The 15,906-nt window shown below is 38.1% G+C and overlaps 1 protein-coding gene across 1 annotated transcript; it reads left to right on the forward strand.

Annotated features, from left to right (window-relative positions):
- The first annotated feature begins 469 nt into the window (after window positions 1–469).
- pex10 (peroxisomal biogenesis factor 10) lies at window positions 470–7,182 on the forward strand. Its single transcript, XM_053316855.1, has 6 exons — window positions 470–931; window positions 1,311–1,391; window positions 2,200–2,609; window positions 3,998–4,170; window positions 5,440–5,575; window positions 6,733–7,182. Exons 1-6 carry the CDS (start codon window positions 820–822, stop codon window positions 6,799–6,801), a joined length of 981 nt encoding a protein of 326 aa, XP_053172830.1. The 5' UTR covers window positions 470–819; the 3' UTR covers window positions 6,802–7,182.
- The last annotated feature ends 8,724 nt before the right edge of the window (window positions 7,183–15,906 follow it).

Here is a 15,906-nt window from a genome sequence, read left to right on the forward strand (position 1 = left end):
AGCACCCCTAAAAATAAATAAATTATATTGTATTTTTTTTAACACTTCATATTCTGATTTTTAACACAATTTTTATTAGACTACCAATGGTTTCATCTTTAACAATTTGTTGTATTTTAAAAGCTTGTTATATTATCCATTGTGTCAAATCTGCATCTGAAAAGTAACTAAAGCTGTCAGATAAATGTAGTGGAGTAGAAAGTACAATATTTCCCTCTGAGATGTAGTGCAGTGGAAACATGGAATGAAGAGTATAGCACAAGTACGTCTAAATTGTACTTAAGTACAGTTACGTAAATGTATTTAGTTACTCTCCACACAGGCTGGGCTTAACCTTGTTTATAAAACTCTGCTCTCATATATTATGTAGCAGAGTGTTGGCTTGTAATGCCTCCACCTGCCAGGAGGTGGCACTGTGTCAGTTCTGACCATAGACTGTACAGTCTGATCACACAACATCAACTTCCATGTTTCCTGGCTGTGGCTCCTGCTGTAGCTCCGTGAAGCTGTCAAACAACTGTCCACTACCAGGAGATATGAGCGTATATTCTTACCGTTCAGGATACAGAGAGTCAGGATAACACCGCGCAGTTACAGTTTCTCTGGTTATGTTTCACAGCATCGCGGCTAATTGAATGCTATCTGACCTAGCATTTAGCGTTAGCACTTTGTATGCTACAAGTCTAATGAGTGTTTTATTGGACTGACATGCTGTTTCGTGGATGCAGACATAAGTGATCGATCTAAACAGCTCTCAGTGGAGATAAACATGTCATCATGAAGTGTGTAACTTGATGTGTTCTCTGATATTAGCTTACAATGCCTCTTGCTCCTGCTAACCAGTCTCAGTTGATTCGGTCCAGTCAGAAGGATGAATATTATCAAACGTATCTGAGGAACAACGCCAACGAAGCTTTCCAGACACTTGCTGGTAAGTTTGTTCAGAATGAACACGCTTGTCTTCTTTAACTTCACTCCAGCATGTAGCTTAGTTTTAGGAGCACTTTCTTAATCTGATATTTACACAACTCATCCCAAATATTAACAATCGGGACCGCCTTCAGCCATCAGCAGAGAATCTGCCTTTTGAAAAAAGGAAAAATCCCTCAGTCATGTTCTATGCTTCATTGTTGTGCGCGTTGTTGCCCCCTGTGGCCAGAGGACAAGCTACACTTTGAAGCAGTAGATGAGTTTTGTTGTTTAAAAAAAGAAGCTCCTTTGTATGTTAAACTGGTAAAAGCAACCGTCTGTGTAGGAAATTCAGCACTTGTTCTATTTAAGTTTGTTGAACTTTTTTTTCTTTCTTGAAGGATCCAAAAGATGGTTGGACTGGAGGAAAGAGATAGAGCTGCTGTCAGACATTGCATACTATGGTTTAACCACATTCTCAGGTAGCTAACTAAACCAACATGAAATTTAACTTAACTTTTCATCTTATTATTAGAACATCTTGATTTATATTTGTACTGTTCTCTGTGTGTGTTATGTGCTTCATGTACGTTATCACAGTTTAACAGTCAGCCAAACTCAGGTATCACACTTGAGACAGGATCAGAGCGTCTTGCTCCCTTTATGTACTTATTTTTAGTAGAAATACCACGAGTGAAACTGCAAATAAAAGACAATACAAAACCTTAGCGACACGCTGTAAAGAAAACTAATAAACAGTAATAATATTTAAAGAATAGCTAAAAAACGACACGGCACAAATGAGCCGTTTACCTTAACAGTAGGCTGATACACATTGTTGCTAAGCAACACTTACTTTACATCAGCTCTCAAATTACTTTTAACACTTCTTATATGACTTCCTAGTTAATAAACATCAAACATTACAATACTAAACTTATCAAAGTAAACATACATATTATATATTACTTCAAATATCAGATTAACAAACTTACAGCCATTGCTTTCGTGAGTATGAGAAAAGACCATTCAGAGTGACCAGCCGTCTTTCTTACTGCTGGTTGCTACGTTACAGCAAGTATAAACTGTTATGTAGCCTTCAAAATAAAATTCCAGATCGCTGTACAACTATAACTGAGCGTGAGTGTGTGTGTGTGTGTGTGTGTGTGTTTCTTATGCAGAATTTCTTACCATAAATTGAATCTAATACATTCATTAAATCAAGTTATTCAAGTACCTTAAATCATAAAAATTATTCTGAGAGCAGAACAATATTGTTGTCCTCCTCAGGTTACCAAACTCTGGGTGAGGAGTATGTCAACATCATCCAGGTAGACCCCAGTCAACGTCATATCCCCTCCGTGGTCAGACGAGGCCTGTTTGTCCTCTGCCATGCCTTCCTGCCTTACCTGCTGGACAAGGTCCTGATCTGTCTGGAAAACGAGCTGGAAGGCGGACAGGAGCACCGCAGCATCAGACGGACACAGGTGGCGTCTGGACCATGGAGTCTGGAGTCTTGGCTGAGGAGGTGGATGCAGAAGGCAGTTGGGTTGTTGTCAGAGTCTCAGAGGAGAGCGTACCTGCCAGCTGTGTTTGTCCTCCAGCACAGCCTGACACTCCTGCACAGACTCCATGTGGCTCTGTTCTACATCAGCGGCTCCTTCTATCACCTTTCCAAGAGGACGGCTGGTATCAGCTATGTAGGTGATATTTACACATTTAAAATACATCTTTCTATCTACATAGTACTATATTAAAGTCATTTTGTGGTTGCAGCTTCTCTTATGTAAAACATGTTTCTTTTTAAATCATTGTAACCTGATTGTTTGGGTTTTGGGCTTTTGCTAGGACTAAACAAAGATAGTTGTTTTTTTGTTTATTTCGATATGAGTTGATTCCTCAGAAAATTGATCATTAATGAAAACAGTAGTTAATTGTTTCTCCAACATACATATGTAACAATAAAGGAGCAAAACATATTATAATGATTCACGTAAATATAACAACATAAAGATATATTTTATAAATAATAATTTAATGTAAATAAATTTAGATTTAATAAATACATCAAACTCAATTTGAATAATCTACAGGAAAGAAAAAACAGTTCATCAATAATGTAATTTCATAAAATATAAACTAACTAGAGCCTAAGCAATACTGGATTTTTTATGACCTGCTCTATATGAGCATGTCCGCAGTGTCAACAGAAACATGTCAGCATGCTCATATTACTGTATTACTGTGTAACTTGAGAATAACTGCAAGTTCAACTTCTCAAATAGAAGCTAAATGTTCCCCTAAATATAAATAGTTATTTTTTGTTTTTCTCAACTGTTACTCGAGCTGTTTCACCATCTATAATGTTTCCACTGCAGCTCCACCCATTTCCTTTGTGCATTGCATTGTGGGGTAGTAGTGAACATCAAGAACACATATTCTTTAGTATACATACTGATTTTATTGAGTATACTGGACTTTCCACTTGGATCAGATTGTATTATGTTGCACATGTATACATGCATACATGACTTGAGAGCCATCACAGAGATAAAGGAAAATATACTATAATGTGTAGAGATGCACCATTAACTGAACAACAATTAGTACACTTCACAAACAGTGTTAGAAAAGCTGTACATCCCTCCAGGTCCCAGCTAATTATATCCTGTTTTTGTTATTTCCATCTTTTTGACATTTTATGACATTCTTCCAGTTACCACCAGGAGGAAGTTAGTTCACCATTTGTTGAACAGGCAGTGTGTGTATGGGATACACAGCAATGATTCACTCTTTAGAAGAGATGTTGCTGCCCATCCTTCACTGTGTCCTTCAGGAATCATTTGATCTTCATGCAATCTCAGAATATATATCTGTGGCCACATCATATTTATGTTTCTGGATTATATCAATCACTGTTGTATTCTACTTACATTCTTATACTTCCAGGCTGCCAGCTCTGTTGCATTTAGTGCAGATGTGTAGATACATCTGATCGCTGTCTTAAGGATTTATTCCAGCAGGGATGTCTACATTGACTTTATACTGGTGTGTGTGTGTGTGTGTGTGTGTGTGTGTGTGTGTGTAGGTGCGTGTGTCGGGGCCGAGGAGTGACGACGGGACCATCAGGGGCAGCTACAGACTGCTGGGAGCCATGTCCCTCCTCCAGCTGATCATCACTGTGTGTCTGCAGCTGAACAACTTCAGACAGAGACAGAGAGCCAGGCAGGAGTGGAAGCACTACAGGAACCTCAGTGTCAGGTACACATCAGCATGAGCACAAACAGCTGACTGACACCTTATCACAACATGCTGCATAGATTATGTATTAATACCAGGTGGGAATGAGATGTTGTTAGTGAAGGAGAAAGTACAATATACAATGACATTATCTAGTCACAGGTATTGTGTGTGTGTGTGTGTGTGTGTAAAGACATCAATGAGTCACACTGTTGTAATGTGGAACATGCTCCTTCATTACTATCAACACACACACAAATACTCATTAGAGCACCACATGTATATTGATCTGCCACTGACAATAGTCTTAAAGCAGTTTTTTTTTAATGAAACTAAAGCTGCAGCTGAAAGCCACAGACAGGGAAGTGAAGTCAGAGTACTGAGAGCCAGTTAAACAAGTGTTAAAGTCTGTGTAAAGTAATAATAAATATGTGTTCTGAGTTTGACCACCCTGCCAAATTTGAATGATTAAAAAAATCGCCAAATATATGAAATTAGGCTTCAAAGTTGTGTAAAACTCAGCCTCTTTCTCTGCTCCCAAACACTGTGGGAGTGCCCACCGAGTTCATTGAAACCCCGCCCCCTACCAAGTGTCACCTGTCAATCAAAGTCACCACCTCTACCAGAAACATGGACGCTATGTCTAAGAGCTTTCTGCTGTTAACTCAGCTGCTTGCTCAGCGGCTAACTGGGCTGCTAACTCAGCTGCTAGCTCGACGGCTAACTCGGTGGCTAACTCGGCAGCTAGCTCAGCTAACTGGCTAATTGTAGACCAGGGGTCTCCAAACTATTCCACAAAGGGCCATGTGGCTGCAGGTTTTAGTTCCAACCAATCAAGAGCACACCATTTGACCAATCAGCTGTCTGAAGACTGAGATCAGCTGATTAAATGAATCAAGTCTGGTGTGCTCCTGCTTGGTTGGAATGAAAACCTGCTGCCACATGGCCGTTTGTGGAATAGTTTGGAGACCCCTGCTGTAGACTAGTAGTAGTAGTGTGTGCTGAATGTATTTATACCTCTACAGCAGCAGGGGCGGGTTTATGTTAATCACATTTTCAGACCCGCCCACTAAATCCTGAACACAGAAATGTTGAAACACAGTTTGTGAAGCCTAGCTCCACAATTCAAATCTAAATGGTTGAAATGCTTTTTACACATTTTTTAGAAATACATTTATGACCTATTTAATGTGTTTAGAAGAAAATGTCTGAATTCACTTTACACTGTCTTTAAGTTTTTATTAAAGCATTGCAGTAAAAGGCCTGTGGTTGAAGTATGTCTGTGTTCAGTCCTCAGCACACTCAGAGCTCAGGATCCAGAGCCAGCCGCTGTATCCTCTGCCTGGAGGAGAGGAGACACTCCACCTCCACTCCCTGTGGACACCTCTTCTGCTGGGAGTGTATCACAGAGTGGTGCAACACTAAGGTCAGGCTCACATCATGACTGACACATGAACCAGTGGCTCTAAAAAGCAGGCTCACTTAGAAAATAAAATCATTCTCATTAAAGGAATCAGGCTTTGAGCATCTCTGTTTCTTAGATGATTGACATGACATTCTGTCCACGTTAAAGCAGTGTATGCCTGTTATTACTCATCTCAGCAAATATATAGTTAAAGGACAGGTTCACTATTTTTCAGTCCTAACATTGAACACTGAAACATGCTAAAAAGACTGTAAATGTGTCAGATATCACTTGATATGACTAACTCACACTGATGAAGCTCAATAGAAGCTGATCATCTACTTTAAATGAGTGTGTGGACACACTGTGGATACAGTCCTCCATCACTGAAAACACATTTGAAGATCTTTTAATAGTCAGTCAGTATGAACAGGAGGAATGAAAACCTCTTTCACTGTTCATATGGAAACCTGGCTGCTGGTTTAACACACACTTTAAACTTGCAAACGTTTTCTTTAAAGGTGTAGGGCCCCCATACTTAAGTAGCGGCCTTTTGTGGCCCTCGAGCTGTTTTGAAAAGTTTTTTTAATTATTAAAAAAAAAAAAAAAATCGTGCTGGGTGCTCTTATTTTGAACCCGCGCGCCGCGATCTGTACCGGAGTCGCCTAACCAACGAGCACGTGCATCAGTGTGTCTCCCAGGCAATCACACCATATCAGCCCAGGTTTGAAGCATTGGCCAAAGAAAGCAGAGGCCAATTCTCCCATTAAAGGGGACATGTGAGAAATGTGAAATAGTTTGGTAAACAAAGCACAAAAATGGGTTGTCTGAAGGCTATTTGTTTTTTTTTGTTTTTTATCTTGAACAGGGTTATGTTTAGTTTTAGTTATTTATTTTAATATATGCCCAAATTAAAATTATATTTTTATTTTAGGAAATATTTTTGTTTTTAATAAAAAGGAAATGTTATGTTATAAAATGTTGTAAATGTTATACATACGTTAATGTTATGATACGTTATCGGACATACACGGTCCCAATAAATGGCCCCTTGAGTCACTGAAAAAAATGTTTGTGGCCCCTCATCATTTCTACTTGAGTACCCCTGGTGTAGGGGTTTGAATGTTCCCACAGTTACTGTAAGATTGTCATGTGTGCTTGTTGTTTACCTCCTGCAGGCAGAGTGTCCTCTGTGTCGGGAGAAGTTCCAGCCTCACAGACTAGTGTACCTGAGGAACTACAGCTGAAACCTCTGCTGGACTGCATCTGAATACAGGTGCAGGCAGGCTGAACATGTGAAGACAAACTATTTTCCAGCAGCCCCACTGAACTGAGCTTCTTTAATATATACACACAACCTTTGTGTGCTTCTGAGCCTTTCTTTAAAATGATTACTCTTTCTGCCTTTTTTAGGGGAAGTTATTAATTTTGTTAATTTATTTTGGATTGTATCAGTCCAATCATCAATACTGCAGCTCTGTTGATTGAATTACAACTTTAACATATGTTTAATAAATAAATGTGAACAAGGACAACAATGCTTCAGTTGTAACATTTACAGATTACTGTGCTTTTCTGTCATGAACAGTCTGTTGTATGAATGGCAGATTGAACTGATGAATGGACTGTAGCTGTTTCTCCTTGTATCCTGTGCATCTACAAGCAGTGGACTGTAGTAAATTCATGTTTTGATGATTGTGTGATTTTTGGGTCAGCTTTTTCATTTAGCTCCACTGATAATAGTTCATTACTAATTAGGAATATTTGGCCAAAAGCACATTTGCCTGCCATAAATTAGGTTACATCATCTTTCTGTATGATTATTTATTTTAGGGTTGTTGTTTTCTTCTTTTTTAAACTTTAGATAGTTAAAGCTACATACTGCTTTTTGAGATATGTGTAGTAGTCTTTTTCTTTTTTCTTTTTTTTTGTTCCAGAGAAATGTCAAAGATGCTGAGAAAAATCCTGTTTTTCAACAGTAATTTTCTAACAGTCAGAGTGCAATTACCTTAAACTTTCCATTTATTATTATTATTTTATTTCTAAAGCATCATCATTCTTTATGGTAAAACAAGTGGCAAAAAGTCAGATTCCCATTGTAAATTTGACCATATATATATATATATATATACATACAATACAATATATGTGTATATATGGTGTGTTTTCATGACAACACTCTTGTTCTCCTATAACTCCACTGCAGTATACTGTGCATCTTATCTTTACTGCCACTGAGCACACAAGAGACACTGTTAATGTTCCTGAGGGCATAAGGAACTTAAATATGCCATGTCCTATTCTACTGTGTACTCTGTCCCGACAAGATAAATTGATGTAAAAAATATAGGCCATGTGAGTCAGTAGAAGCTCCACTCAACAAGGTGAACTAAAGCAGAAGAACAAAGCTGATTGGTCAGATGCAGAAAAAGGTTTAGGAAGCAGAATAATGTCAACATTACATGAGATGCTGGTACATATCAGATAAAACACAGCTGATGATAGCAGCTATTCATCCACCAGGAAGAAGCTTCCTGTTGGATTGAAAGAGCAAAGAGATGGATGACAAGTATTACTGTAGAAATCCTAACAATGTCCTATGTTAGGTTAATGTGCCTTTCATTATTTCCCATGCTTTAATCATATAAATATGTTGTAAACCCAACAAAAAATAAAATGAAAAACACTAGTGGATAAATACACCAGGATACAGTATATCATCTACAAATATAAATCTAATCTGATAATTGTAGTATTGGCACTAGCTCTAACTCAACCTTAATGAGACACTTAAACCTTTAATTAATACCTCAGTAGAAAACAATAATGTCCTAATTAGCTTACTCAAATGAAAGGTTTAGTCCAGTGTTTGCATTCAGTTACCAACATTAAACAATACTTTAGTGTATGGCTGGAATAAGCCATTATTGGGCCCACTAACAACATTTAAGCACACTGCAAACAAAATCATTCAAGTGGTGCAAATTCCCTAAAAAAACAACTTTATGTGACTGCTGTTTGATGTTGAGCAGTTAGTGAACAGTGAGTTTTTTAGAGTTCTTTTCACTGTAATTGAGGCTGAGAACCAAAACAGTAAAGCTATGGACTAAAAAGAAGCTGAAAAGCTCCATAGAGCTGATGATGAGTGTGGGTTCATCTCTACCACCAACACCCATTTCACATTACACACAATCATTTGATTCATTGTTATTTTAATAATATTGATTAATGCGACTTTAATCTAATTACCACAGTGAATTTGGGCTTTTGGGGTCTGTTACCTGCTTTACCCAATTGGCCCTCCAGACTTGCTGTAGCATAATACAGTTTATCATTCCACATCTAATTCATCACATTCATGGACCAAAGCATTCAAATCTATTCCATATGATCAGGTTCTTCTAAATAGAATCATGCAGCAAATGTAGCACTAGATGTTTTTTCTGACCATGTTACTCTAAGTATTTAGACTAAAACCAGTTGAATCAGATCAAAATTCACAGATCTGTGTTGGTAAGCTGCTCAGCACACCCTGAACAATTTCAGTCTTTAACTATCATTGTGTGGTTGATATTTCCTTCACTTTTTCCTTCTTGAAAGAGTCGATCTGAACAGTTTGGCTTAACTGTAGAAGCCATACATTTCATCATGTCTTATCTGTGTATCATCAGTATGTTCTCATCTGTCATGCTACATGACAAGCCCTGAGGTGTTGGCTGAAATCTCCTGGGCCCATAGTCACACTGTCTACACTATTCTTTCTAACTCAAGCGATGCAGAGGCCCAAATTCAACATGATTATATGCAAGTAAATATATGGCTGACATGACTACTTTTATGACACTGTTAAAGGGATATTAAATGTATTTCAAACAAACCCAATGATTTCAGTTTTTTTTAATTGGTTTAAGGTTTAAGAAGATTTTAGCAGTAAACATTCCTTCATCCCTTCCTTCTTCCCTCCTTCCAAAAAAATACTGAAAAAAGTGGTGGAACTTAACTTTTATTTGCCTAAATAATGGCATTCAGTAAACAGTAAACATTCAATATTGGTGTAATTGTAGCTGCATTCACTGTGTTAACCTGTTGAGCAAACATAACAGAAAATACAAAGAAAGGAAATGTGTATGCCTACTGTTGTAATCTAACATTAGGGGCCCTATCTTGCGGTCGGCGCAAAGCGGATGGCGCATGTGTCTTTGTTAGTTTCCCCCGGCGCAGTTGTCATTTTCTCTTCCTGCACCCACGTTGTCTAAATAACAAATGCACTTGCACCAGTCTGTGCGCCTATGGGCATGTTGGTCTCAAAATGAAGTGTGGTCAGGCGCATTGGTGGCGCGTTGCTATTTTGAGGCAGAGGAAAGCGATTGCGCTACTGACAAAGGTCTAAAGTCACTGGTGCATATTTCACTGTTATTTAAGGGAGCATCATCAAGAGTCCAATATGCTCTAGGCGGGTATATAGGCGCGGACACTGTGCCCGTTACCACACGGACACGCAGCAGCACACATGCAAAACATTACAAATAAAAGGACCACAATGAGAATTCGTATTGGATGTACATCAACATATTAAAATGCATTAGTTAGTCATAATATTTATCAGATTTAATTAATTGTAAAATAAATGGAGAGCGCCGCTGCAGACAGTCCTAACAACCTATGCAGGTCTGTAGCCTCTGATGCTGCACAGAGCGCAGTGCCATTACGCACAGTCACTCACTGTTTATTAAATCAGCTGATGACACCAGGCTGCTGCACACCTCTACACTCATCAGACTGGTTGGTTATATGTCCATATTCTTCCTTTATATGAATTAAATGTGAGGTTAGCAACTCATCAGCCAACTTTCCTTTAAGCAAAAGTGGATTTGGATACGCCCCAAAGGCACTTGCGCCACGCTCTTCACGCCATGTGCTATAGATCGTTAAAATAGGGCCCTAGGTGTTACTTTAAAGTCTGTGTAAAGTAAGAATAAATATGTGTTCTGAGTTTGACATACCAGACAAAAGTGTGTTGTTAACCACCCTGCCAAATTTGAATGATTAAAAAAATCGCCAAATATTTGAAATTAGGCTTCAAAGTTGTGTAAAACTCAGCCTCTTTCTCTGCTACCAAACGCTGTGGGCGTGCCCGCCGAGTCCGCTGAAACCCCGCCCCCTAACAAGTGTCACCTGTCAATCAAAGTCACCACCTCTACCACAAACATGGACGCTACATCTGAGAGCTTTCTGCCGCTAACTCAGCTGTTAGCTGTAGACTGTAATAGTAGTGTGTGTGCTGAATGTATTTATACCTTTACAGCAGCAGGGGCGGGTTTATGCTAATCACAATTTTTCCGACCCACCCACTAAATCCTGAACACAGAAATCTTGAAACACAGTTTATGAAGCCTAGCTCCACAATTCAAATCTAAATGTCTAGTCTCTATGTCGAAGAGCTTTCTGCTGCTAACTCAGCCACTAGCTTGGCGGCTAACTGGGCTGCTAACTCAGCTGCTAGCTCGGCGGCTAACTCGGCAGCTAACTTGGTGGCTAACTCGGCAGCTAGCTCAGGTAACTGGCTGACTGTAGACTGTAGTAGTAGTGTAATATAGTGTTATAACCTATTTAATGTGTTTAGAAGAAAATGTCTGAATTCACTTTACACTGTCTTTAATGTCTGACTCACTATAGTTAATGCAGACAATAATAGACACTAGAAACTAGCTTACTTTGAATGCGCCACACTGGCTGCATGTTGCAGAAGGGAGGATTTTATTTCTCCAGTATATCATAATGCAACAGCTATACAACAGGCTGCTTTGTTTGATACATGTGTCTTTGACTGTTTCCTCAGGCAAGCTGTAAATAAAGCTCACACTTGGCACAGTTCTGCTCCAATCTTTAAGGAATGGAAAGAATTGGAAGTAAGTGGCTTTGTTCCAATCTGATGTTGTAGATGCTGAGTGATAGATTGTGATCTGAATACATATCTGGATGAAGAGTCTTTTCTCCTGGCAGCAAAAGACAGTATGTTGTGCTATCAGATTTAGCTCAGGGCTAAAGTCTCATCACTCATCCCATTTTCTAAAGAAGCTTATAAGTAGAAAAAAAATGCTGTGTATGTTAGTACATTTTCTTGGATACTGTGTTGGAGACCTAACCAAACCTTAACCAGAGTGTTGTCACCTCATCAATCGTCAACAGTGATTGGTAACAGTTTTGGAGGGCAAATACAAATGATGTTTTCCTGATATGAGTGTCTGATCCCAAATTGCCTTTATGTGTTATTCAAGAGTGTACAGAACCATGACATCTATTGTCATTTATTTTAAATGACTAGTTTGTTGTTTGGTGTCACAGGTATGAGTGCAAGGTGGTAGGAGGACACAACAGCAGACCCCAAGGCTCAAAAAGGCTTTGAAATCCAAGAAAAAGACAAACAAGTCTTGAGGAAAAAGCAGGCATGAAGTCAAACAGGTCAAAACAGACAAAAGGTCCAATCACAGGTGTAAGGAAATCAGGCAGGGAAAATCAAGAACAGGGGAAAGAGTTTCAGGATCAGGATCTTGTGAACAGGTAACAGAGCAGCAGGACAGCAAATACACAAGAAAGTAACATTAATGAACTGGCAGAGAATGGAGAGCAGACTAGGACTGATAGAGTTATGAGCAACAGATGGAGATAACTGGGGGAGAGGCAATTTAGGTGAGCAGGTGGATGTTAGAGCTAGGCAAGAAAGACTGTGGACATCTAGTGGACAGGTGTAGAATGACAAAACTAAGTGCAGACACTGTGGGGCTGGTAGGCGGGGACAGAGACAGGATGGGCATGGAAACCAAGGCAGGAATTGAGACAGTTCAGCACAATATGTCAACCAAGAATCAGTTCATTGTTGGTTGAGTATACAAAGCTTGTGGCTTTGTCAATGGAGACTGTGATGTGTGTTTCCATGTGGTTATTATTGTAATCATGGTGCTACAATGTATCCAAAACCTAACCTAGTTTTAACTTTAACCATACTCTGGTCAAATCATAAAATAGTTCAACAGTTATTTGTATGTTTTGTAAGGTACAGATCAATGATGTGGTCCTGCTGATAGGGGGGTCTGATCAGAAAACTCATTCTCATTTAATTTGGAGGACTTGGTTGACATCATTATGTATAGATTGATTTCAAGATGTAGTTATTTGTTGGTTGGGCATGTAAAGCTTGTGACTGGGGTGGGTTAGGGTTAGGGGCTTTGTGGTTTTAGTGGACAATAGATGGGTGATCTTTACAAAACCTTAACTCAGCTATTTTTTGAACCATAACCACAGCCTTTCCTTGCAGTTTTAGTTCCCTAAACCTAACCCAACATTAACCACATGGTTATGGTGGTGATAGAACAGAAATGTTTGGTAATATGATTTATTATGGACTACATTGACATATTATGTCATTTAAGCTGGAAAACTTTTTGAACTGCAAATATAAAGTAGTTTTTATTTTCCCTTCCTTGGTTACTTGGCATTTAATAATAATAATCACTATCATCATCATCATCATCATCATCATCATCATCATCATCATCATCATCATCATACATTAATACCTGTACTACACTTTTCATTCACATTGAAAGTGCTGCAGGTTGTATAAACATGAGTGAGCTTGTCCAGAAGAATGGAGGGAGGAGGGTGAGATGGAGTGTGGAATTATTTGGACACCAGGGTCTTTGAGACCAGTGTAAAAATTTAAAAAAATTAAAACAATCAACTATGTTGAAACTTTTTTTTTTTAAACCACTCACTGTACAACAAAAGAACACACAAGACATGAAACTGTGTTAACTTAAAGATGAATCTTAACTAAGATATGATGAGCCAGCTCACTCTACAGATGTTCTTTATCAACACAATAGCAGCAAAACTCAACATATTATTGCCTTCCTCATGGTCCACACCAACTGGCAGCACTCAAACGTGTTTAAATCCAAACATTTAGTCCCAACACACTCTGATAGCATACCCCCCTCTTGCTGACAGCTAGCCAATTCACTTACACTCCTGTCATCTTGGCTAATCAAGTTTTCCCTCCCATGGAGAGTATGGCTGACGGCTGGCAGCAGATGCTGCCAGTCTAGCACTGATCCCTGAGCTCCATTATGTCTATTAGGAACACAGTGATGATGGATGTCTACTGCTTTTCCTCTTCTCTCTTTTCATCATTAACAGCTAGGCAGTTGGCTGTGCAATATGTTCAATTGCAGCTTGAGAAGAATATTCATCTGAAAAGATGAAACTTTTCTTTCTGTTGTAATTGTCTGTTGGGAGGCAACAGAGGAAAGTTTGTTAGATTGAATAGATCTTTGTGTTTTGTAATGCTGCATTTACTGTAGAAAAGTCATTTAATATGTTTAGTATATGTTGATATAAATAACATCTCATTTAACTGATAGAACTGAACTGTTTAAAAATGTAAAACACATAAATTCAATGAATAGATACACTCACTGAGCACTTTATTAGCACTATGATCCTATCCATTTTCAGTTTTTATTGACATTTTGTCAGAAAGTTGATATGATTGTATTGGATTGTATTAGATTACACACTTCCTATTACAGTGCTCAGTGAGTGTGTATATACACATAACTTGAATATCTCAGTGTGAATTAGTCAGTGTAGTGTCCTTAAAAAAACCCATAATTGGACTTCTTTTGAGCTCAAAGTGACCATGACATCAGCTCTTTCTTTCTTTTATTTCCTTTCTTCAGAGCATCTTAACAGTGATTTACTCATCCTGTATGGCTTCTGAATGAGCCTGATGCTTTCTAACTCAAATTTCCCTTCATTAGTCGATAAGAGATTTGTACAAAGTATTTATTGACTTAACTCTGAACAGGACGTGTTACAAGTTCTCATTTCTTTTTATTTATCAAGATTTTTGATTTTTAATTGGCTTAATTTTCTTTTAATCCTGGTTTAACACTTTGTAACTTTGTTTTTTTGTAAATAAAATTAATCATAATTATTATCCCAATGACTATTAGTATTTTTATATGTATGTATGTATGTATACATGTAAGCTGAATACAGCATATCAAATAGGCACAGTTTACATTGTATCTACTTGTGTACTAACTTGAGTATCAACCCTTCAGCTGCACTCTTCTGCTTTATGGACCAAATCTTGCATCACCCATGTTGTTTATTGGATACTCCTCTTGCCTCCCCGCCTGTCTGAGATAATGATTGGCCTGAAGTCACATGACCATACCCAACCTATCATGGTAGATACCCCATTGGCTGATACATGTCTGGATACTGGTTTATTTTTTTTACCTTTTTGATTTGATCTATTTAAATACTGTTAGTAATGTGTTTTGTGATGTGTCAGTATAACAATAAAATCCCCATATTTCCTCATATTTATACAGACTTCATCAAAAATAAAAATAAAAATAAATCCTAATTTTGTATAATTTCTTGGAGATTTGTGAAATTTTTGTTAAGAATGTGGAAACATATGGGCTGGGAGGGGTTTAAAACACATGAATCACATTACTACAGCTACCAGATGTGATTCCATTACAAGTGAAAATATGAGAAGATCACTACCTACCTATAGTGATCTGGGCAAGTGGAAGAGCTGTCACGAGGACAATGTTGAGGCCTAGAGGAAGATGTAGACACTGAATGAATTAAAACATGTTGTTAATACATTGTAAATATAACAGATCACAGTGATCTGATGTCAAAGAGAAGAGTAGACACAGCTAGAAATTCAAATACATATTCATGTGATCGAATGAAGTAAACGTTAAAATTGTCTAACCGTCTGTCTGGTCCTGGTTTTATTGGATTGTTGGCCAACTCGACATGTTCAACGTGTCACTTTTGAAAATAAATTCATTACAACACTTCAATAGTGAACATGTTAGCAAGCATTTTCCTTTATTGAGTCAATAGCATCCTATTACTGCAATACTATTAGGCCTACCTCAACTACAGCAAGCACTACAACAGATGATAATAATAATAATAATAATAGTAATCCATTATCAGGGGGTTAATGGTCACAACCACTGGAGCCCCCATCACTTACTTGAAAAGTTTATGGAAAGATCTACAGATGAGATGAACTATCAGAGTTACCTGACTGTAAACCTGACCATGTACACAGAGACCTAAACTCAGTCCCAAATAAGGCATGATGTAGTTCTTTTTCATTAGACACTATGTTCTTAATCTTAAGAATCAATCATACACAATAAAGATTTTCCAAATCAATGAATCTGCTCATTAGTTTTTCAGGTAATCATTTGGGTTATTTAACACCAAAAACTGTGAAAACACCTGACTATAAATTCCAAGAATGTCATCAC

The sequence above is a fragment of the Scomber japonicus genome, chromosome 4 (assembly GCF_027409825.1).
Source record: "Scomber japonicus isolate fScoJap1 chromosome 4, fScoJap1.pri, whole genome shotgun sequence".
Lineage (NCBI taxonomy): Eukaryota > Metazoa > Chordata > Actinopteri > Scombriformes > Scombridae > Scomber > Scomber japonicus.